This window comes from Drosophila miranda, chromosome 3 (genome assembly GCF_003369915.1).
Source record: "Drosophila miranda strain MSH22 chromosome 3, D.miranda_PacBio2.1, whole genome shotgun sequence".
Taxonomy (NCBI): Eukaryota; Metazoa; Arthropoda; class Insecta; order Diptera; family Drosophilidae; genus Drosophila; species Drosophila miranda.
In genome coordinates, this window is record NC_046676.1 from 14,884,370 (window position 1) to 14,909,474 (window position 25,105).

Sequence of the window (25,105 nt, forward strand, 5' to 3'; positions counted from 1 at the left end):
TCTGGCTGGTACAAACGTGCTGGTATTTTTCAATACCGCAGCAATCATTGGAATTGTGAGCTTGAGCCTGCCTTGCCTGCCTGGCTGGGGGGGAGTGGCAGATACAGCCCCGTGTCATCAGCATAATTTACGTGCCGATGCTCGAGCGGAGGGACAGTCACGTTTTCGATTCACGCTTAATTCCAAATGCGACTCTTATCATACGTAAGAAGACGAGTGAGCCGAGACGAGAGGCACCCTGTGCTGACAAACGAAACGATCTCTGGCGCGCTTTAGCATTGATGGAGCTTGCTTATCAGTACCCGCCACCCTGAACGCCCCTTACTCATACATGTACATATGTACATGCACACACCACATTCGAGTAATTCAATTATTTTGTATATTATTTTCAATGTGCAACAAAAGCGACAACAACGACAAATAGATAGCCAGCCTGGAACACTGGCACCGACTGGCACTGCCAATTACACTAGTCAACAGCCAGAAAAAACCCTGACATCAGACCCACTTTTTCTGATAGACCACAATTGATTAATGAGTTATGATTTTTTTCGTTTAGTGTACGATTAATGTATTTTTATAACATTGTATTTTTTTAAAAAAAGTCGCTTGGATGCCAATATTTTGGTGTACTTTGTCGTGTTTTGTTGACTAGTGTCATTCTGCTTTGTCGCCGCCGCATCGAGAAAGCGGGATAGCGATACTTCCGCTTCGCCGTTCAGCAACGGAAAAGGGAAGGCTGCAAAGGAAAGTGTGGCGAAAGTTTTTGGTTTATTAAGAAAATGGATTTTATGGGTTTTCTGTAATAAAAACAAAAACATTTAGCGAAGAGCTTTAAAAATCAACAAAAACGGAAATAAAGTTACTATGCGAACAGAAAAAAATTTCAAATTAGCAAATTTAGGCGCCACAATGCTTGTAACTAGGTGGCAGCACACTCTCAACAGCTGTGGATTAATCGATTAACTTTAGTGCTGTGAAGTGAAAATTCTGGTACATTTTACAGCACTAGTTTTGGAGTAACCAAATATTTTCGCTAGTTTTTTTTTTAATAATTTCGTGTGTGAAAAAGGAATATTATTGATTTTTTATTGCATTAAATGCATCTGCAGACAAGGACACATCACAACCCCCATAAAACGTGCACGCCCCCCGTAGCAAGACAAAAAGTCGTGGAAAAGTTTTGTTTACCTTTTTTCGATATCTATCCCCAGAGTTCTGATCCTACACCTGTGTTGGTGTGCATGCGTGCGTGTGTGTGTGTGTAAGGTGTTGTGTGTGCAAAAATGCATCCGAAAATCTAGTAGATGTCCCGCAGCGAGGTTTCTGTTCGTTCTAAAATTGTGAAAAAGCCAGGCACATGGAAAATGTGTCCGATGCCAGCTGCAGCGCCTCTTCCCTGAAACTCCAACGGCAGCAAAGTAAGTGTCAATAGCCCCAGCCCCTCACCTCCTACAGACCCCCTTCCCCTACCCCAGTGAGTGCCACAATCTGCGTTTTTTTTTGCTGACCTGATAACCGTTTAGTGCTTCGATTACGCTGTTAACGTATTGGTTTTCCAATTAGTTTTGTTTTACTTTGCTTTGCTTTGTAGGCTCAGCGGAGGGGAGGTTGGCGTGCCTTAACCCACTGATGGCTGGTGGGACGGTCCGAATTTCGCTTTTGTTTTCATTCGGACAGAATGTGTGTCATTACTAGCCAGTGTTTATTTATAATTCCCTCTCTCTCATAATTTAGATTGAAACTTTGTACATTAGGTGCGAACATTCCACTCCTTTATTCAAAAATTCCTTTAGTTCCAATCAGCTGTTTGATCTGGCAACCTTTTGGCATGTGAAAATTGCGCCGTTACATTCGCACGTTAAATTTATGGCCTGCGATCAATTAAGATGATAATACTCATCGAAAGAAGAACTAAATACAGAGTTTGGTGCTTAAGTGGATAGATTGGGAAAATAACCAGACACTGAATCACTGAGAGTGCTGAAATCTAGATCAAACTACTGATAATTTCAAATATAATAGTATTTTTGTCTTCCATTTACTGCTAGGCACCTCCTCATCAACGCCCGCCTATCGCCAGACGGCACAGTGTCGTTTTCTTTTTCTTAACCCTCACTTTGCTGCTGGCAATCTCTGGACAAACATCTATTGACATATTTATCGAACCCCTGCCCAAAATGTTGTCTGGCAGATCTAACGCTCTTTTGATTTATGCTTCTAATAAAAATTCAATAGACTTGCAATTTGTCGTGTTGCACAGCCACCACTCAAGGCACATTGGAACAGACCGCAGATTTGTCGGCGATTCTAAACAAAAGTTAGACCTCCCCACATTTCGGGGCCACCTTGCACCACTGTGCCCAGTGCCCATCAAAAGCCGCGACGAACGCAAAAATATGCGAAACTTCAGCACAACGGAAAAGTGTTTTATGTGTTACGCGGACTCTCTGGGCCTATCCTATGCTCTCTGCCGTTCTGGTTGTTGGTGTGGTTCGCATTTGGCTGGTCTATGGGTGCCTGCCATACATTACAATGAAGTATGTGCGCCTGGATGAATGGGCCACTACTCCGGTGTCCGGGTCCGGGTCCGGGTCGGAGTCCGGGTCTGGGTCTGGGTCTGGCACTGCCACTGACTCTGGCGACCTTTCCACACAGACGCAGAGACGGGGGATGGCTGGAGACAGACACTCGTCCACTTGGGTCGCATGTGTCCGTGTGTGTGTGGCAGGAGGGAGGAGGGAGGTCGGAGGCCAGCAGCAGGAACAGCAGCTGAAGGCGGCTAATTATGACCCGCACGTTTTTTCGAAAACAAACAGTCACACAGTGGGTTAAGAGTGGGGGGGGGTGTGGTGTGCCGGACACGGGCATAAAGGCCGGACAAGTGTTTAGGCTACATTTTCAAATGTTTCCGGCGCGCACTTTACGTTTCGTGTCTGTTGTCGCCTTTCAGCCTTGAGCAGAGTCTATATTTGGCAACGCATGTAAGCCTCTGCCAACCCTTGCCCCCTCCCCCCTCCCCTTCTCAGTGTCAGCCCCGCCATTACTTTCTCCCCCTGTGTGCTCTGTTTTGTTTGTTTGTTTGTTGCACTTTTATTGCGTTTTGGCTGGGGCCTGTGCTAAGTAGTCCTCTTACGTAGTCGGCAAGTCCTTCGTACCAGCCATAAACATGTCGTCTTTCGCTTGATTTAGCGCCAGTAGCCCCACCCCTCTAGCCATCCCACCACTCATTGTTGGCCAAACAAAATGGTGTGTGTGTGTGTGTGTGTTCGTGTCTAAGCCACTGACCGCTCAACATTTGCTGGACTCCTCTACTGGCGGCCCTGGGAAAGTGCAACAATGGCCCAACTCTTGGCCACGACGCCGTCTGTCGTCTGTCGTCCGTCATATTTGTCGCCCGTCCCCACCCTCCGTGTGTGTGTGTGTGCTTGTGTCGATTTCTAATGCCATATTTCTCCAGCTTTCGATCCCCGAAACCGATCCCTTTGACTGGCCATCGAGATGCGAGTCATAAATCTTGTTTGCGGTTATGAAGTTTTCAGTTTCCATTGAATCTGCATACAATAGATGCTTGTTTGCCATTTACGGGGGGCTTGGCAGCTTTTGGGGTCAGCGAGTACACTGGACAGCGGAGAATGACATCCCAAATCGCATTTTAACCTTTTGTTTCTTCTGCTTTCAGCTCAAATCAAAGCCAAAAATGTCCTAATCAGATCCCAGAGCAGCGGCAAGCTTAGCAGAAATGAGGCTGAATCCACAACAACAGCAACAACAACAGCAACAGCGAAAACCACAAAAGCCACAACGAGGACTCTCAAGATCGGGGCCATGCAACAGAAGCAGCTACAGCCACCAAATGGAGTCAACGCCAGCAACATCATCCTGCTGCGGGGCACACGCAACGAGAACGGCCAGATCATTATCCAGAACAAGCAGGACATCCTCACCCTGCTCAACGAGCAGCAGCAGCACCAGGAGAAGGCAGCCCAGGCGGCGCAGGCGTCCACAGCCATAACACTCAATCAACTGCCAACGACCACCACAGTGGCCCGCAAGACGATTGTCCAGAGCTCGGGGAGCAGCACCACCAGCACCAGCTCCACCATATCCATCGTGGCCAGCAGCAGCAGCAGTAGCGGTGTTGGTGGCAAGGATGCCGTTAGCAACACGATCCTCCTGCAGACGCCCATCAATGCCAGCCAGCTGGAGAGCGTGCTGAAAGCCCAGGAGCGAACGAAACAGGCGAACGGCACGGCACAGACCAAGCTCATAGAGAGGCCCTTCCTGCTGAAGCACGTAAGTAGGGATCACTCTCCCACGAAATGAAGATCTTTCACACCTTTACCCACTCCGTAGGCCACGCGAAGCCTCAGCTCGGAGAGCAATTGTGACAGCAAATCGCCGTTCGTGCTGCAGACACTCAAGCGACTGGAGAAATCGCAATCCATTCTGGTCATACGCAACTCCACATCAGGCAGCACTTCCTCAATGGCCGTTTCTCCGCCTGTAAATGTTTCGGCCTCCGTATCATCGAATGTTTTAAGCGTGACACGCACTTCAAAGGCGGCCAAGGGCATGGCAGGTGCGCTGCACAAGCTCAAGGCGGCCGCAACAGCAGCAGCCGCAGCGGGAGCAGGAGCAGGGGCAGCACCATCCGCTTCATCGACAGGCACAACCATACTGAGGCTAGGCAAAAGCGCCACCACATTGGCCATTAACGGAGCTGGGGGCAGCAGCAAATTGGAGGCCGCCGCCGCCGCCGCAACAGCAACCACAACGTCAACAGCAAATAAATTGTCCAACGCGGTGACATCGGAACAGCAGCAGCAACAATCGACAACAACGCAAACGAATGTGCCACTTGGGAACGGTAAGTCTCTGGGATTTGCCAGCTGGAGAGCGTTTCCTCAATGAATTTCAAATGCGGTGCATAAATTGTTAGGGAGGATGTCCAGCAGGTGCTGGGGCAGGCGCAGATGCAGGTGGGCATTTGCATCCTGACGCAGTCTCTTTTGGGAAGATATCCACGCTTTTGTTTGGACAAAATTCAACCAGCAACCATTCCTTTAAAGGGTCAGGCGAAATTTTCGCTGATTTAGGAGGAGGTCTCTCTCCGCTCTCCGCGCTCTCGGTTGTACGTGGCATGCCTAACAATTATTCAATTAAATCGTGAAACGTCTTAGGCGGCCCTCAGGGCCGGACTGCACTCAGCTGTGAATGGGCGATGCTCATTGCCCATTGATTTTCACACCCGTCATCAGCTCTAGCTCTGGCCCCAATAGACTGAATGATTTTTAGGGGTCCCCGAGCCCTGGACCACCGCTCTGTTTGTTTCGTTTCTGGCCGGGCAGGACAAACAACACCGAACAACATATTCTCCCTGCCGCCGCCCCGCCCCAGAGACTCCAGGGTCCAGTGTTCATTAGCGATGTGTGCGCTGAGTAACAAGTTACAAGTTATCGTAGCAAGTTTCACGAGTATCCTGGCCAGTGGTGGTGGTAGGGGGCCCACTGATTTCCTTTGCGTTGGAAAAATAAATATATCCAAGAGGGAACAAATCAATTCGCTTGAGCGTAAAGTGCTTAAGACTCTCAACGACTTCGAATTTGAAGCAATTGAAAGTTTTAACTTAACTTGAGGGGAAATTAAGAAATTGTTATTTGTACAAATTCTGTTTTCTCTTTTGTTTACCTAATTCTGATCTTCCTTGCAATAGATGGCGCCTTTGTTGTCTATCGATTGCCGTCTATCGATTGGGAAGCTTTTTGTAGTGTCTGCGTGACCATCGCCCATCGATATATAATTGATCTGTAATTGCATCCCTGGGACACATCCTAGCTAGCTAGCTGATCCCCGTCCACGCATTTTGGCAGCGCCTTAGAACGATTCTTCTTCGCAGATCCCCTGTGCCGATTAGCCAAGTGACAACTTGACAACGACGTCCTGGCCAAGCCAAGCCAGCCATTGCCTGGGGGCCATCGAGCAAATGTGCTGATGTCCACAGAAATCCGGTAGTTCGCCCGACTCGAGGAGGAGTAGGAGATGTTGATTATTGCACTCGATACATGAGTGTCCGCCATTTGTGCTGACGGGGTCGGAATGGCAGGAGACACAGAAGCAGCAGCAGCCAAGAAGAAGTGGCCAAGGCGTAAGTGATTTTTCAAACAGATTTTCAAGGCGTCAGAGTCGCTTGTCCTCGGTCCTCGGTGTGGGGGTGTCGGCATATTGCAAAGCTCAAGTATTGCTGATGTTTCAATTGCTCGGGAGAGACCCCAGAGCAGTCGCTATCCCCCTCCTCTCTCTCTCTCTCTCTCTAGCTTCCTCTCTCACCGACCCACCCATACGTTTGGTATGTGTTGAATGCAGACATTTGAAAGATCCTTATCTGATTTGCCCGTTAAACAAATCCAAAAGCAAAGCACACAAAAAATAAAGAGAGAGAGAGAGAGACAGAGACAGGGCATTTTATTGATAAAACTTTTGCCAGCTCTGAATTTAAAATATTTTAATTTAGTTTGGCTTTAGTTTTTCGCCATATCACGGCCATTAGCTAAAAGGCGGCCAACCTTCAACAAAAAGGCAAAAAATACAAAAAATAACATGAAAAAGCCACGAAATTTGCCTTTGGTTGAGTTATTCTCTATCTCTATCAGTATAATGTTGTTTTGATGCCTATTTTTTGTTGTTTTCTTTGAAAGGAAAGAAAATTAAACAAATTACCCCCCACACACACGTGGATGGGGGATCTGTGAGATACTTTTGCATGCAAGTCCCGTCATGTGTTGAATCCCAATCGCTTCAGGGCACAGCAACTCGACCAAAATATACCGACTGATACAGATTCCAATTGGCATATGGCGTGAAAAATATTCTAAATTTTTTTTAATGGACATAATTGTACAATTTGCCAGATCGGTAGATATATAACTTGTAAATGTATTTAGGGCGAGTAACTTTGCGCAATTTTGTAATTTTCACACGGCATTTGTAGGACCGACATACCAAAAAAACAGTGAATGGCTTTCCATGGGATTTTTTACTCGTGTCGATACAATGTCTAGATCGGCTTAGCCCCTATATATCCTGGCACTCCACGTTTTCCTGGGTACAACGAAAAAAAAACCCCGTTACAATTTGTTCACTTCTTTTTGGGCGCTTTTCTTCGAAAATCCTTTCTGGCCGGGCCGTGTGTGCCTTGTGTGCTTCATTATCATTATTTGGCTGTGCCACTGCTCCGCTCCTATCTCTCACTCTCTCTCTGGGTCTCCCTTCTCCTGCTCCTGTACTGTCTCTCTCCCTCTCTTGCGTCTATCTCCTTCCTTGAGCACATAATTGCCAAGAGAAATAAAAAAGTTTGACGCTTTGTTTTGCACAAAACTTTTGCATTTCCGTTGTTATGAAACTTGAGCGCGTCCAAAAAGAATACAAAGAGAAGACCCAAAAAAAAGAGTGTTCAAAAAAGTGAAGAAAAACGAGGCAAAAAACCTTCTTTTCGTGTGAGTTAAATTGCAAAATATGATGGCCGGCGCCTGGCACCACTTCACACACACACACACACACACGCACACAGCCGTCATAGTGGGGCGGGGGGTGCTGGGTCCTTGGTCCTGTAGGTGGCTAATTAGATAACACTGTGCCTAATTTGACGCTGCCACGCCTACTGCATACTGCCTTTCTTTTCCCTTGTTTTGAACTTTGCCAGAACACGCCCATACCGCCCATCCCGCCCATCCCACACTTCCTGCCACACTCCCCTTTTCGTTTGATTATTGTGTCAAAGTTCTGTGTTTTTTGTTTTGTTTCCCCGTCCGGTTTTAGGCCGTATTTGCCAGGCCCTGATTTGCTTTGACAATTTGTGCCGCACAAAGATAGTTTTTAACTGGTTTTATCACTCTAATCACACATTAAAATGTCTAAATTGTGTGCATAATTGTTCAACATTAGTTCCATCGAGCACACATAATTATGTGCTTGTGCATATAAATGAGCTTTCAATCTACAGATTTGCTTTGCAATTAAGAGATCAACGTTTACGAATATACCATTTGCCAATCAGTTACATTGTGTAGGCCATCCAAATAGTGTGCTAGAAAAGCTTTTGCACAGCCTCTCTTTCTGATCGCCATTTACAAAGCGCCCTCTCTCTTGCCTTATCGATATTCACCGATATAACTATTGGTATCTCCCACAGAGGAGATGTGGTAGATACCAACCCGAGCTGTGTGTTATTTGCATGTTAATTACATGCCTTATTAATTATTATTACATACTATTGCCTTGCTACAGTTTTTAGCTGTTTCATGTTTGACTTGAAACATTTTTGATTGCTCAATTGTAGAGGGTTTAGGTGTTTACCATATCCTATTGCAAAACTTAGGGTTCAAACTTAAATTAAGCAAGGCTCTTAGTATATTTAACAATTTTATATATGTACATACATCTATTATAAAATATGTATATTCAGCGAGTTTCGAACACGAGAAAACGTATGTGCACTGTTCTGGTACTATAATTGGAAATCTCAAAACAGGTGGGACTGCGAGCTTAAGTGTAAAAATAAATCACTACTTATAAATCGTTTATAATCTACACATTTGTGAGATATATGCGATTTTGCAACACCATTCAGCTATTGTTGAACACCATAAAACATATGTTCCACTTCTCAACACTGTCTTGAGAATACAATTTGGAATCTAAGATCTGATTGAATTAAGAATTGAATTTCGTAATGCTCCTGAGCTTGTTAACTCTTTTATTTAGCGCTCTGTGTAGTTGTTCATGGAGCCATTGATTGTGAACGTTAGGATCTTTTTTTAATACAAACTGAATTGGGCAGCATAATCGCCGGTCAAGGGTCATGATCTCCACAGTGTAATTGATCTACAGAATGGAATGAAACTAGATCAAAAATAATGGCTACTCACAGGGAAGGGACACGCCCAGGCCCTGTTTAGATACGGATCAATATAGGAGAAGGCCAGGCTGAAAAGAATGCCATTGGGGGGTTCTTATTCTTAACACCGCCCAAGAATTCGCACAGGTTCAGAGTGATATTATAAAGAACGGAACGCCAACCATTGGCCCGCTTGGAAAGCTCCAACCGAAAATGCGGGAAAAGCACAAGGAGCGTGGCGTTGCCGTCATTCGTCAATACTTTCTCAGTGTTCTCACCACTAGATTATTCCTGATTAATAGCTTATTTCGATACCCAATACTGATGGCCTTTATTTTGCACATGTAAAACTCAGTAAACGCCTTGTCGACGGCCACACAGTTGAGAGACTTGAACTTGGCCTTCACCTGCCAAGAGGCCAACAACAATGATCCCAGGATCCATACAAATGACATGTTTACTGGCCAGTCGATTGAGAACTAATCGTGGGCTTTTTAATCGGGTTTCAGTTTACTATACTATACATATGTGTCCAATATATTATAATTGACCACGCCGTATAATACCCGTAATGTTGGTTTGATGACGAGGAACACGACCAAATTTTGTGGGAAAACGTTTAGAACGTGCCAGGCAATAGATAAGTTTAAGTGGAATCGAAGTTGAGGGAGGAGCTGTAAGGAGTCTAGGATGAGTCCCTACTGATCTGATCGAGTTGCTGTACCGATTGATGGTTATTCCTATCACTAAAAAATTAAAAACCTTCTCCGACCCAAAAGGGACTGTAAAGCAGTTCTTTAAAGGGCTCAAATTTGTATTCCTTCGGGGTTCAAGGTACGATAAACGATCAACGATAAACGATGATTTCATACCATATCTATTTTCTCTAACAATATGGATAATTAAACGGACTACTAAACCGTAACAGTATTTATTAATTTATTCTAGCAGTTGGTGGGCTGTGCAGATTATGTTCCATATCTTTTTATCTGTTCAATAGAGTGGCATCACTCCGCCCAACTAGCCGTGTAATTGGTTGGGCTCCTAGGGTCTTTAAAACCTATCAGCGGATCGAGTTTCAAAATAATATAATGCTTAAATTTCAAATGGCCCCAACCCATAAATCCCAACAGAATTTGTTCATCAATAACCCAAATATTTGCCTGATATTAATTTCCAGCTAATGTAATATATTATTATTTGCTATATAAAATATATTTAATTATTTAGCGAATCTCGTGTGTCCGCCACATGTTGCAAGTGCATAGTTGCACGTTGGCGTTGCGCTTCAGTTTTGATTAAACATTCCAGCGCTGCTCCGGTATGCTCCTCCACCTCGTGTCTTCTTCTGGTTGGGGGCTTGAAAAGGTGTCCAAAAGGCTTGCCAGGCACGTGCAATTTTTGTTTTTGCCCTCTCTTCCTGTCTTTCTGCTCTTTGTTATTGTTCTTGTTTCGGGGGTTTTTGTTTTTGTTTTTTTTTGGGGTAGGACCCAATGGAGCCGACGAGCCTCGAAAGTTTTAGGCTCTCGGTGGAGGAAGTGGCGGTTGGGGGGACACAAATCTATTGCGCAGGTCTCTAACAGTCGGGGCACCAACCCCTAAAATATGTTGAGCAATAGAAATGCCTCTGTGTGTGTCGGTGTGTGTGCCTGTAGGTGCTGTTGTCGACCAACCCACACACAGTACCTTGATCATCCCAAAAACACAGGGAAAGGGAAATTAGGCTAATACCGATTGTTGATGGCCCAAATGTGTGTTTTTCTGAGGAATATTTAAGCCACAATTGCGTTCAAAACAATAGTAGGTGCATCCATCATAATAATGATTATTTCTTGTTATTCGGAGGACAATCTAGAGTTCTGGAATTGACGGGAGTTCCGTTGAATCACTTTTTCGATGGATGATGCTACTGTCTTGACCATGGCTGTACATAAGACGCACTTGATGTACGTTCCACATCAAACCAATTGGAGAGCAACACACCCACACAACTATTGAAGCCTCCTACACTATCCCCCCTATGCCCCCTCTCCAGTTCTCCGACTGAGCCACTGCCAAAACAACACCCCCACCCACTCTCGCACCCCCACCCACACCCCTTTCTCGTATCCATCATCTCGCAACACAGAAGCCATGCTCCATCTCTGTTGCTCTCGTGGAGGCGCCCGGGCACAGCCAACCGACGAATCCTGGCGCTCGGATTGTCCCGTTAGCCGACGGCAGCCAGCTCGCGAGCCGAATGGCCTTGTCTGTGGCGCTGGACTCCGTTATTTCCGTTTCAGCTTTCAGTTCTCAGACCTTGGCCAAGCACGTCGCACGTGGGTCGCGCTCGCTCGCTCTCTCTTGTTTCGCTCTCCGTTACGTTACGTGTTACGTGTATTTCGCGTGCTTCCACTACGTGGAGGACGACGGGCAGCGCGTCGAGGATGTCAGCGATAAGCCAATATTTGGCCATCAGCATTAACGCACTTCCTTCTCCGGCCTGATCTCTCGCTCGGGCAGGAGCAACAAGGTTCCTCTTCTTTCCCCCCCACATTCACATCCACATCCACAGCCATACGATGATGGTTTTCTGACCGGGGGAAAGACATGTTTCAATCTTCCAATTTCCCCCAATTTTTTTTATGTAATTTGCTTACACTTCGCCTCTGTTTGTTTGTTGGTTTATTTGTCGTTGTCGTTGTCGTTTTCGATGTTGTGTCCATGTTAATGTGATTAAATTTAATTGGTGTACTTAAGATCTCTGTCTGGACTCTATAGCAACTATATCAATATCCCATATCCTATATCTCATATCCCATATCCATTTTATATATGTACTATGTGTGTGTTTTATGTATTTTTTTTTTTTTATTGATGTTGTCAATTGGTGTTTTAGCTAAATAATCCTATTGATTCTTCTTGTGGAAATTTTAGGAACTCTGCGATTAAGATTTAAGAGATTCTTGTATTTCCCCATAATTTGTGACTCATAAAATTCTTGTACATACATTGTTTATGGACACGAGACCAGCCGGGGCTTATCTCGGTCTAGTTTCGACCCCCTGACAGTCTGTCAGATGATGGCTCGAACGAATACCGTGCCTGGGCCATGCCACAGAACCACTTTCTGCTGGGAGGCTTCTTGGGCAACTTGCTTAAGGTCGAACTTTAGTTCAAGGTTCCCCCCACAGCAAATGTAAACAAATGTAATACGAAAACCAAAGAAAAATAGCTACAAATTTCAACTCGAAAACAATAAATATTTAAACATTAGATGCTGTTGTCCAGGAAATTTTGTGAAATTTTTCAGTGTGTCTAAATTTGATGTTGACACACGACTCGACACGGGAGAGACTGGAGATTCGTGATTCGAGATTCGAGACTCTGGATGGGTGGAAGGTAGAAGGTATATTGAGATGTCAAGATAATAAGCGGGGCGGACCTTATCATCGTCACGGAGTGACATTATCAACCCCGAACTAAGCCTAAAATCTACTCTCCCGCCAGGAAAATTTATTCAACTTACAAATTAAGCGTACGAAAAATTGTAGGAAATAATCTCGTGGAGGGTTCGGACACTTAGTCGACCCTCGGATTCGCAAGCGAAAAGACGCTCAACGCGGCAGCGAAAAACACAAAACAACAGCAAGCAATAAATGCTAGAGATCGGATCGGATCGGATCAGATCTGCGTGTGAGTTCAGTGTGAATCAGTGCGAACAGTAAACAATAAATTAGAGAGAGTTTGAGGATAGATCTATGGCCGGTTATCGCTCGTTGCCGCTGGCCCCCGTTTCGGCCGGCAGTATGGCAGCGGCGGCGGCCGCCGTTCCGGCCCAAAATGTGGGTCATGCCGGACCCACGATGGCCTATGCCCACCACCAGTCGATGACGGCCATGTCATCGAATAACGGTATTATCTATCAGTCGGCGGTGCACGCCTCCATACACAGCCTCCCGAGCCAGCATCGCTCATCCACCACGCATCATCACATTCTAGCCACGGCCACCGCCACAGCAACGGCCGCAGCAGCAGCAGCGGCAGCCACAGCCGCCGCAGCAATGGTGTCCCTGCCGGCGACAGCAGCAGCAGCAGCAGCCCAGCAACATGGAACCTATGGACACCAGCAGCAGCCACACCACCCACAACAGCAGCAGCAGCAGCAACAACAGCAGCATCAGCATCTTCCTCAGCAATCCCATCAGCAGCAGCAGCAGCAGCAGCAGCATCAGCAACAACTGATGTCCCATCAGCAGCATTCCGCGTTGCAGCAGCAGCAGCAACAACATCACCATCTACAGCAATCCCATCAGCAACAGCAACAGCTCCATCAGCAGCAGCAGCAACAGCAACAGCAGCAGCATCTCTCTGCCGTGCACCACCACCATCATCACCACCACCAGCAGCTGTCGCTGCACCAGAACCACTTGTACTTCAGCGGTGCGAGTCTGGGGCACCATCACCACCATCGACAGATCTTCAGTCACCTGCAGAGCGCCCTAATGCCGCTCAGTGTCAGTAAGTATGCCAAGACCTATGTGGGCGTGGTGGTGGCCATTGAAAAGCTGAAAAAAGGGAGCCCCGGAAACAAGTTTGTACCGAAAATTATGCCCTTGATTGGTGGCTATTCAAATTGGAAGCTCAATCTCTGATTGAATACGAAAAAGAGTATTCTTTTCCCATTTAAATAGCCACTGATTTGTTGTGTTTTTGGTGTCGCATGTTCTGTCTATAATCAAGTCTCATTTGTTACTCTGGATGTTGTGATTTATACGAATATCTATAACTATATATGTGTATCTATAGGATAACCATTGGTGTTGTTGTTGAGTAACGATGAAGGGAAACTTGGGGATTATAAACTACAAATATCCTACTAGCCCAAGAATCCTTGATGTGTCTCTGATCTTTTCTGTTCTTGGTGTCGCATGTACTATCCATAATCGTTTCTATAGCTTTTATCGATGTTGTGTTTCCTGTATTTTAGCAAAGGATTAGTTGATTAAACACACATTCGTTTTGATCATTTCAACCTGCTTTTTCAGGCTCTATAGTATCGTATGGTATCATATTTATTTCCCTGACTATCCACTCAACAGAACCTTGTGTGTTTCGCAGTATATCATAAAGTTGTAGCTTTAAAATGCCTTTTAAAGGATATCTGGGAGAGTAGCCCACTAAAGTATTCGATTTACGCTCAAGTGAAACCCCTATTTCGAAACATATCCAACGAAAGGGGACAACAGGGAACCGAACCGAACCGAACCGAGCCGTGAATGGGGTTTTTGCATTTTCTAAGCATTTCATTAAATTTTATTTCATATCTTCCGTGGGCAATAATTCGCACGCCATTCCAGAGACGCGTGCACGTTGCACAGGAGTGGAGTCGAGGAGCGTCGCGCATATGTTGACAGTCGTTTATTGTCTTTTACACACACACACACATACATATGGGGATATACAGTTACAGTTACAGTTACCTATAACGAGGCTCGCACACGCCTAAAACCAAAACTACAGACAATTGAAACAAAAGGCCGCCGCTGAAGAGCCCACCAAGAGGGGGACAAGGGGGAGAGAGGGCGAACCCTATCTTGAGTGCGTGTGTGTGTTTGTGTGGGCAACAACAATGCAAAATATGCCCAACATTTGGCGTTTTCTTTTAACCATTTCCATTTGGAATTCTGCTTTTGTGTTGGCTTAGTTTTTTGTCACCTTCTCTCTCTCTCTGTTTGTTGCCCTGCTTCTTCCTTGTCTTTTGTTGCACATTGTGAAATATGTCAGCAATTGTTGCAACGTTTGCTGTTGTTGTTGCTGTTGTGGCAGGCCTTTGTCACATTAGATTTTGTTGCTGCCCGGCGGCCGCTTAACTTTATTATTTTAACTTAACGGCATTTTAAGTGTTTTTTATGCCCCATGCGAGAACAATGGCTCCTCTGGGCAGAAGAGGGGCGTGTGCTTCGGCGTGGGCGTGGGCGTGGGTGGGGAGGTGTGTGCCGTCGCAAGTAAACATTTCACACACTCCGAGACACACACACACACATCCTGGAAATCAGGGGCTTTCATTCTGCCTCGTTTATGAGCAGCTTCATTATGCGCTGGATTCCAGTCTTTTTTTCGTAGCATACTTTTTTGGGGTCGTGCGGGTGTTGCAAAAACAACTCAATGAAAAACCCAACAAGTGTGTGTGCGAGTGCGGGTGCGGGTGTGGATATTGTGTGCTTGTGGCAGAGGGTTTTTGTTGCTGTAGAGCCCCATAGTGGTCGGTTCGTTGTCTTCTTAGGGAGTTTAACTGGAAAATGCCTTAAAGAATTGCATTGAAATTCTCTGAAATCGAAAAGAAGCCTTATCATACCAGTAATAAGAATAGATTGATTTTTGGGAAAGATGGTAGGAAAATATATTCTGTATTGGTTTTACTTATTTTATTTAAGGAAATCCTTTGAATCCTTCAAAAATTGCATTGGCAATAATTCCAGCTGGACTTTAATGATGCCTGGGGTGGCCGAAACCTCTGGCATCTTGGCTAATATATATGCATAGGCCAAGTTGAGTGTGAAAAAGTCATAAAAAAGTGCTCCTGCCTCGTGCTCCGGCTCCGGCTCCGGCTCCAGGGGGAAGGCTGAGAAAAGGAGTTGCAAGTTGACAAAATTTTTAATAAGCCACTTCGCCTGTCCGCCTTTTGCATGCCAAAAGGAAGCCAGAAGTTGGCAGCTGTCAGGACTCGCACACACACAGAAACATGCACATGTATGTTCATGGAGCGGAGGACATTTCAATGGTGTGTCCGTGCGTCCGGCATCCCGGGGCGCAATAAAAAATTCAAAACTCTCCGCTTACATTCGGATTTGGTCAGGAGATCACGTACTCAATAAATATTGCTCAAGCTTCCCCCAAATGCGCTCCGCCCCTCCCCTCCCCATGCACAGTTGGCTACACTTTGTCCTTTGGCCTGGCCTAATGTCCTGGCCCTTATAGGTTTCTGCCTTTAATTTCGATGTCAGCTGGTGGGCGTTCTTTTTACTATTTTCCCCCTTTCCTTTTGCGGCTGGGTCGCTTTTGATGTGCGCCTATTAATTTCGAGTTTGTTTCGTTTTCAGCGGCAGCAATTCAATTAGTTCTATCCCCGGCAGATCCGTCCTGGTCCTGATCCGTCACGTAATATATTTGCTCATATTACTAAAAGCCACATAAATCGTGCCAAGGGCTTTGTACAAGCATTTATAGATACGGGACACACTCTTGAAGGGGAAGCCGCCTTCTCGAAGGGACTTTAAACTGCAGCAAGTGGAGTGTGAGCCTTGTTTTAGCCTGATCGATGGCCAAACGTTGACAAAATGCAGCCCGGCAGAGCCCCACCTGCGGCAGCAGACTTTTTGGGGCCGGTTTACAAGCAGCAATGGCCTCCTCATGGCCGGAAAAGTGGAAAAGTGTTTGCCAACGCTGAAATTCCAAGCAATTAAATCACTTTGATGCTAATTTGGATTAATATGTTGTTGTTGCCTGCCTGCCATCCTGCCTGCCTGCCTGCCTGCCTGATGCCGGTCTTGTGCGTATCCTATCCCTGGCAATTTGTTGCCTCTGCCAGGTACTACTATTCCCTGCCCCTGCCCCTTCCCCCTCTGTGTTTGTGTGTGCGTTTCGATTAGAGGCCAAATAGATTTATTGAACAATGCATCCAACGTTGTGGCATGATGTGGCTGGCCCTACGTTGCATGCTGCCTGCTGCCTGCTGCCGGCTGCCTGCTGCGTTATTTATTTGGCTTATCGCTCCAAAGGTTCCAAGCCCTGAATTGGTCCCGGGTTTGGGTATCATGAGGGGGCCACAGGAGGATGCATTGCCGAAAATTGTGCTACATTTTGTCGTTTGTTTTTGGTTAGACAAACAGTTTTTGCGACACCCGCGTCTCCCACTCGGTGTCTCTATTTGGCTTACAAACCATATTAATTTTGTTAGATAAATATTAGTTTTCCAGTTCGATCGAGGCGGCGGGGCAGGGGCAGGGGCAGGGCAGTGGCAGAGGCCCGACCGTGTGCCCATTTTATGTATTTTTAATGAACCATTACCCCGGACATTACCTGGGGGTATCCATGTGTTTTTGGGGTGCACGGCATTGCCAATTTCATGGCACTTTAAATGTTTAATTTACAATTTATGTAAAAACAAAATACGTATAAAATAATCCACATAGAAAGCAGCGATTTTTTTTTGTTGGTGTGTCCAACCTGGAGGGAAACGTATGTGTATCATGATAAATACCCAGCATTAAAATAAATTACAGCTCCTGGCCTCCAGCTCTATGCAAAAACCCCCTCCCATACGGCGAGGGGTATGCATATATAGAAAAAAGTATTTTTAATATACTCCAAACGAAAAAGAAGCAACATTTTTGGGGTAAACTTATACAAAGTTTGCATGCAATCGGAATGGCAGAAAAAAAAGGGGAAGTAAACCGAAAAAAATATATGATATGAAGAGCCCCAATATTAATATAATTTGCAGGCAGCTTAACTGGTTGCTCCCCATTCCCGGAACCCCAGGGACCCTCAGCGTTAAGAGAGAGAGCAGACATATGTCGGGGAGGCGGTGCACCTTCCTATGTTGCTGTCGTGGTTCTACCACTAAAGTGCATTAAATTCATTCTTTTCGTGGCACATGCCAAGGCGCTGTAGCCCCCAAAAACAGGGGATTCACAAATGAAGTATAGTCGAAGTCAGGCATTCCCTAAATTGATTCTACAAAGTACATTTGTGGCGATTCTTTCAATGGTATCTGTACATAAAAAAGTTCCTTCCATTCTCCCACTATTCCAGGATGATTCTTCTTGCTAAGAATTGCTGTTCTGAACTCCAGATTCTGTGGGTAACTGGGGAATTGGCTTGCCTTCGAAGTGCTTTTTGCACTAGAATCCTACTAGCAGAGAGGCAGATGTCCTTACCTATGAAACGAAAGGTAATGAAATCCGCACGTAATTGCATTGCCCGTAGACACAAAAGACGATGACAATTGTGGATCCCCCCTTAGGTCACACCGTAGCCACATTTCCACCACTTGCCCCTTTGTGCCATGCCATAACTTGTAAATAATTTATAACATTTTTGCCAACTTTTCTTCGGCTTCGGCTTTGTTCTTCGTATTTTCTGTTTCTGTTTAGATTTCATTCATTAATAGGACTTTTATGACTTGCAGAGCCTGCCCTCCCCTGCCCGCCTCTCTCTATCTCTCTCTCTCTCGCTCTTTGCGACTGGGTTTTGTTGCATTTTTATGTTAATCGCTGTTTGTGCTCAGTTCTGTTGTGTTTCTGTTGTTCTGTTTGTAGCACTCCTCTACCTTCTCTCTGTTTAAGCTTTCACATTTGTTTGTTTACTTGTGGTTCTTCATTTTAGCTCAAAATTGCATTTTCCCTTCTGTTTTGGGGCTAATTATTACCTTTTTCCTGCCCCACTCCGCTCCGTTCCGTTCCGCCCCGACATGCATATTTGCTGTTATGTGTCTTTTAATTGCTGTTCTTTGCCGAGCGGCAGTGGCGGAATATGCAAAACCAGATGAGAAATGTTTCCTTGTAATGGCATTGACGATGGCCCATTGCCTGTGGTGGTGGAGTGCAATAGAAGCGGGAGAGGGAGTGAGACACAGAAATGAGTGACTTTTGCCTTTGCCAAAATGTGATTTTTATCAACCGCAACGTTTTGTCTGTGCTATTTGTGTGTGTGTGAGTGGAAGAGAGCGGACGGGCGCGTGTGTTTACTTACGTTATAAATCATCCGCACATCTGTCATTTATGGAGAGCAAAGCAAAAAGTAAGAGAGGGAGAGTGAGAGAGCAGAAGGAAGCTTTTATCTAGTCTGCAGAGGCGTGTGTTCGTAGAGGGGTGTCGTCTCAATGAACTTATTCCCGTTGATGTGCCAAGTAGGAGCATTTCCTTCTTGCAGATTTCTTAAGCATTTCACAGAAAATGCAGTTTATTCCTTATCATAAATATATCGAAATTAACTTCTCCCGTCGTCAAACACTCACTCTCTCTATCTGTCATTCCCCCTGCTGCCGCCCCTGTCTAGTTGCACCGTTTTCTTTTACACTTAAACACATATTTGTATTTATTATCTAGAAAAACTTTTACTTCTCGATATTGCTTTTTATATTTGGTTTAACCATGACGTCTTTTGTGGCCTTCTTTCTTACACACTCCCACTCTCCCCGGCTATCTGTTCTTTGTTTTTGCATTCGTATTCCATGTGTCGGCGACGTCATCGTACATTATCTTTCGAAAACCCGCCGGCCAGATATTTATATTCGAGTTTCTTTTGGGCCATCCATCCCTCTCATGCGAGATAAAGAATTGCGTAGAGAACTCTTCTATATATTGTAGTTTTGGTTCTGGTTTGTCGTTTCGCAGACACTTTTAATGGCTTTTAATTGTGGCAAGAGCAAGAAATATATACAGAGAGAGAGAGAGAGAAAGAGTTCGGACTCTAAACAAAAGTAATTTCACACTCGCTGACTTTTCGGCGACGGCCGACCAAAGTGCAAAACAATTTTTCTTTTGTATGTTTTATAGGACCCAAAAAGCCCCAACCTACCCTACTCCACCCTTTTTGGAATGGCCCCGTTCCTGCTGCCATTTTTGGTGGGATATTTATTAGCCACAATTTGGCAGGCAGCAAAAATTGGCAGGTCTCTTTCGCTCCCCGGCCACCTGGCCACCTGGCTAGGCCTTTAAACGAAATCATAAAACGAAAATTTATTATTTATGTCAACTCTTTTGTGCTATTTGCCGTGTCAATTCGTGACTGTCCAGGACCAGGACATGGGCGAGGCCATCCATCGTCCAGCTCTCCCCAGAGTCCGCCTGCTGCCCCACCCTCCTCTTAAACTCTCTGCCAAATTATGAGAAAATCTTATGTAGCAAAGCGCATTTGTCACAATTAAGCGTTGGATAAAATTATGACTGGGGCTGGGAGGGAGACTCTTTCACTCCCTTCCTCTGTAGAATTTTTTTTTTTCGGTGCTTAAAAAAATACAGAATCCAAAAGGTGGGCGTCAGCTTGTAATACTCTTATACATAGATTGATGTAGGGTATGTACTAGAAGTAATTTGCATAGAAAAAGGCTCGTGATATAGGTGTACCGATTCAACCCGTTCTTCTTTAAGTCGGCAAAGCATCTCATGAAATGAATACTATCCCCTGGAAGGGTATTACAAAGGGAAGCAAAAAAATGAAAGAGTCCCTGCCACGTTGACGTCGCCATCGACATAGTCGACATGGGACCGACTCTCTCTCGCTCTCCAGGCTCTGCCTTCATCTCCTCTCTCACCTGGGCGCTGAGCTGTGGCTGTGGTTTCGGTTTGTCTTCTCTTTTTTTGGCACTGCTCTGGCCCCTGGCTCTCTCTCAGTCTCTGCCGCCCCTCCCGCAGGGCAGTCTATTATGATGGCGGGGCAACCGTCAGTTTTTGAAGCTTTTTGCCATGAAATATGCAAAGAGCAGTTAAAAAAACTTTTTATTTGTATTAATCAAACAGAGTTATTCCTTCCCCAGTCTCACTTCTTTCTCACTTTTGGAAACAATGGCAGCAACTGCATTATAAATAGGTGCAAAGGGTAGACTGTCGGAGGGAGACGGGACGGGATGGGACGGGCTGCCTGTGATTGTTTCGACATTTTTGACAATTATCGCTTGAGCATTTTTCAAAAGAGTTCACGTAAGTGTGGGGTGGGAGCGGGGGGCGACGGGGACCCAAGGCAGCGATGACAAATTAGTGTGGCCATAAAACTTGAGTGTGCGATCAAAGCAAACAATTTGTCGCCGATTCCCAGCCCCAGCCGCTGTGTCCTTTGGGTTCTCTGCCAAAACGTGAGCCATATACAAGAAATCGCATAAAGAACTACATACCAGTACTGCCACTACAATAACGACAACAAAATGCCCTGAAAAAGTAACTACATCAACGTCATCATTGTGTCCAAAGGGTAGAAAAGGAGAAGGAGGAGTGCCGCCTTCAATTCTTCTCTCGCTAGAGATGTGTGCGTGATTTTAGACAATTTATGTGCGGGAAACGTGAGTGCAGTGGATCACAGCCAAGGGAATTTCTTTTGTCTCAAATGGGAACAAGTACGGGAAGAAGAATCTGAGAGAGGAATCTTTGCAGTAATGCAATGGAACTAAAGAGCATGATGAAATTATACAAGGTGGTCCGCTTACTCTCTTTCGGGTCTTGATTTACGCTCAGCACTACTGAGAAAGACCCGAAAAGAGAGCGTGTTGCGGTAGCGGACCAGAAGAGCCATCTCTTTGATTTTTTGTACATTTTCACCCTGACCTGTGCCGCTCATCTCTAGTTCGTAGTTCGTATGTCTGTGTGTGTACGCTCACCTCTCGAAAAGGGGCGCCACGCCAACCCCACGCACTGTCTGTGCCCTTCTCCAAGTGGAGCTCCTGTGCCCCTTCCTTTCCTGTCCGCCGCCAGCGTCTGGCTGCTTGCAATTTGGCAACACATTTTGGTTACGCGGCTCTGATCCGCCCCGTGTCGCTCCGCTCTGCACCGCTCTGGTCCGGGCCAAGAGTCGCTTCGAGCACTTTATATAAATTGTGTACAAATACTTTTTTATGGCTCTTCGAGTGCAACCTATTGGCTCGTTGATATACGACGAGTGAGCGGTGGAGAGAGATGTCGCGTAGATGTGTCCGCTTTTATTACACATTTTTGCTAAATTACAGTTTGGCCACAAAGTTTATGTACCCCACACCACACCACACCACTCTCCTGCCCCTTGCCCCTTGCCACTTGCCACCCCTTTGCCTAACCGAGTTGCGTGGCGTGGCATTTTAATAAACCAAAAGTTGGTTTCGATTCGATTTACGGTTGCAAGCTCCATTAAGTGTGGGTAATTATTCAATGACGACTCAAAATCGGCAAACTTTTCCACGCATTCTCATAGACCATGCGAGAGGTGAGTGGGGAAAGGGGAGAGGATTGCCGGGAGAGAAGTTTCTTGGGATTTTGATAAATGGACAAATGGAGAAACTCGTTTATTAACGTTGACATTATAAGATTTCTTTTCGCATTTTTTTTTTTGTGTGTCTCCGTCTCCACTATAAATCATCGCTGCTGCTCTCTAAACTGATTTACATTTTTGTCGCATTTATGAATGTCCGACAGTTGCACCTGTTGGGCGCCCCCAAAACAGGACGAGCGGAGGAAGAGATATGCAAAATTGATTTATAAAAGCCAAGTCGAGTGGAGTCCGGAGTCCGGAGTCCCGTGTCGCCTCTACTTACGCTTTCAGTGCATTTTCCACATCTTGTACTTATTTTTTTCCCCCCAAACATTTTACAGATGGCGAACCTATCAAACTACCCGACAATTTGGAGAGCCTGCCAAGAGCTGACAGTTTTCCATCACAGCGTCATCGTTGGAATACAAATGAGGTCAGTTCTAGTCCTAAATAAGTTGGTATTTGTGTTGTCTGTTCACTGTTTTCTGTTTTCTGCTTTCTGTTTTCTCCTTTTCCGTTTCTATTTGCATTTGATTGCACATAAAATTGTCGAAATGGGGGAAGCCAAGTGAAAGCCAGAAGGAAGTCCATGACTTGGCCGGGGCGGCACCCAAACGATCCGATCCAATCCGAGTGGACTTGGACGGAGACAGTTGACAGAGGCGGATGAGCCTGCCAGTCGTGGGCCTGGACACTTTGACAGCCTTCGAGGACGGTTTCCCCTTTTACTCTTGGGGCCACAGTGAAAGGTCTCTTGGGTGGAACATCTTGGATCATTACTGCCACCCTAGGGCTTCCATTCAAGGCAGTTTTCACTGTATTTCTATATGCAGATTAATGAGATGGCTTGCCAGTCTATTAGGGAGCCGTTCGCGAAGTTTTTATTGCGCCACAAACTATAATACAAACACGAGTTGAACGTGGATAGGACCAGGACCCCCTCTGACCCCCTCTGACCACTGCACGTGCGATACACGCGTCGCCGAAAGTTCGCTTTCGCGTTTGTCCTTTTTCTGCGCGTTCCGTTCGGCTTGCAATAAAAGTTTTCACGGAAAATGGAAAACAGAAAATGCCTTGGGATGAGCTTGGCTTGTTGTTTTACTTGTGAATTAAGCGCAACCGCAAATATTCATTTGGACAGTTGTAAAGTTCCCGCTGTGGAGAGCTGGAAGCGGCATTTTACACACTCGACCGACAAAGTTGACTAAATTAAAGGAAGCTGCCCAGGCGGCACAAAAGGAGGTTCGTAGCGAACCGAAATGTCGAATACCCTGGAGCAGAAAGAGTCTGGAGGCTGCAGAAAGCCAAGCAGCAAAGATCCTGTTCCCAATCTAGAACCCTGAAAGCATATAACCCATAAATAAATGATATTATTGTGATATGAACAGAGTTCATGCACTGAACCTAACTTTGGAACAAGCTGTACAGGAATAGAGGGTATACAAATATTAATAATATTATTTCGCATTGATTGTTAGTCCGTTTACTACTTCAATATATCCTCACCCATCTTTAGGCTCTTAATGCCAGTAACGATTCCCTTCGCTCCTTTGATAATGAACTAAAGAACTTCTTCTCGGAAAAAGAGCATTTTCAAGTTGATTAAAATAAAGTTTGCCAGCCAAAAACGGGAACAATCCCTGGCCAAACATCTGGACATGGACATGGCCAACTCCAGCACCAGTAGACCACCTCATGGACCCATGAACCCACCACCACCACCACCACCACCACCACCCTTACTGCATCAGCATGCAAAAATTACAAAATGTGGCCGTGTACCGGGCATAAATAAAATTACGCACGCTTATTTTAGTCCTGCTTACAGGCAAGCGAGGAGGCCCACAGGAAAAGGCAGTCAGGGCCCAAACCCTCCTCGGACTGTCGCTTTAACCACACAGTTTTAATTTGGCATTTAAGTAGCAGCCAGGGTGGGGGACACAGAGCCACTCGACCCGGCTCATAAAGCAACTGCAAAAAATAATACGAGCAGCAACAACCACGCCACCAATGAGCCGTACTCTCCGTCCTGCCGTCCCTCCGTCCTTGTGTGTGGTCGGAAAAGGCGCAGCTTAAAAATCAAAAAGTTAAATTGATAATGAGTCGCAATTTTATTTGCATTTTTCTGTGTGACCCCCAGATGTACATACTGGTACACTTCTGCATCGGTCAGCCCAGGGGCCAGGACACTGACTGGAAGTGATTAAGTGGCCATGGAGGCTGTTCCTAAGGCTGACCTTTTGGAGAGCTAGTAAGAGATCCTTTTAGAGGGGCCCCGTGGTGTTCCACTGTGTTATATTTAGGCTGTTATTTCAAAAGTGATCGCACTTTATTCAATCCAAGCTTACGTTCTAATCGATAGTTGCACACATCGTTACATTGCTGTGCTTTCATATCGGTGTTCTGTACAATGAATACTAGATTATTCTAACAGTTAACACCTTGGGGAAATGTTCTTAGATTTCAAAAGCTTCAAACAGCATTAAGGATTGTTATATTGTTTTTTTTTTTGGATTCTGCTTTAACTATTGAACCCCTTTCTTTCCCTTTCTAATTGTTTTCCTGTGCGATTCGATGGATGCTTCGTTGGGGCTCTCCACTCGGGTGAAAGTGTTGAAAGGTCGCCTGAGTAGAGCCCAGGGCCACGCCCATACATGTCTAGGTTTGCGGGGGGCATCAATTTTTAATGCTTCGCCTCCTCAAAGTTCCGAGGCCTGTTCCTCCGCGTATGTGCCTGGAATTCATCATAAAAAGCAGAGAGATGCCAGAGTTTGGGAAGCAGTTTGGAGTAGGTCGCTGGAGCCATGCATAAATAACCAACACACACATCCATCTATATCTACGAGTATCTTTCTATCTTTGCCTTATGGCAACCAAAAGGGCCAAGTCAGAGGCAATTTTGGCCAAAATGCAAACGTTTGCCACTTGACAAACACGCGCCTGTGATTTGCCCCAGCTTCGCCCTAGCCTTGGGGGTTCCCCCTTCGTGTGTGTGTGTGTGTGTGTGTGTGCATACAATTTTTATGACACTCGCAAATGTTGCGATTTCTTCCGCCAACTGACATATGGAAAATGTTTTGCTGCACAGCTGAGGATGGCTCCAGAGGAGCCCCATCCTGCTCGAAGGATGGATGAATGAATGAATGAATAGATGGATGGCCACTTTGCATTATTCATGCAACGTCAAGGGAAGCAAACAAATTGATAACTTTATCGGCAAAACATGCA

The 25,105-nt window shown here is 45.6% G+C and overlaps 1 protein-coding gene across 8 annotated transcripts in view; it reads left to right on the forward strand.

Annotated features, from left to right (window-relative positions):
* Positions 1-1,007: 1,007 nt before the first annotated feature.
* LOC117185691 overlaps positions 1,008-25,105 on the forward strand; it is a 35,118-nt gene continuing 11,020 nt past the window's right edge. For 5 of the 8 annotated variants that reach the window (XM_017291321.2, XM_017291322.2, XM_033392183.1 and 2 more), the window contains exons 1-4: positions 1,009-1,424; positions 3,686-4,299; positions 4,360-4,873; positions 22,219-22,310. In XM_017291321.2, the coding sequence (XP_017146810.1) occupies positions 1,364-1,424; positions 3,686-4,299; positions 4,360-4,873; positions 22,219-22,310 (1,281 nt within the window). In that variant the 5' untranslated portion in view covers positions 1,009-1,363. Of the gene's footprint in view, positions 1,425-3,685; positions 4,300-4,359; positions 4,874-12,465; positions 13,400-22,218; positions 22,311-25,105 lie in introns of those variants that run through there. The other 3 variants (XM_017291325.2, XM_033392188.1, XM_033392187.1) reach the window with 3 other exon arrangements.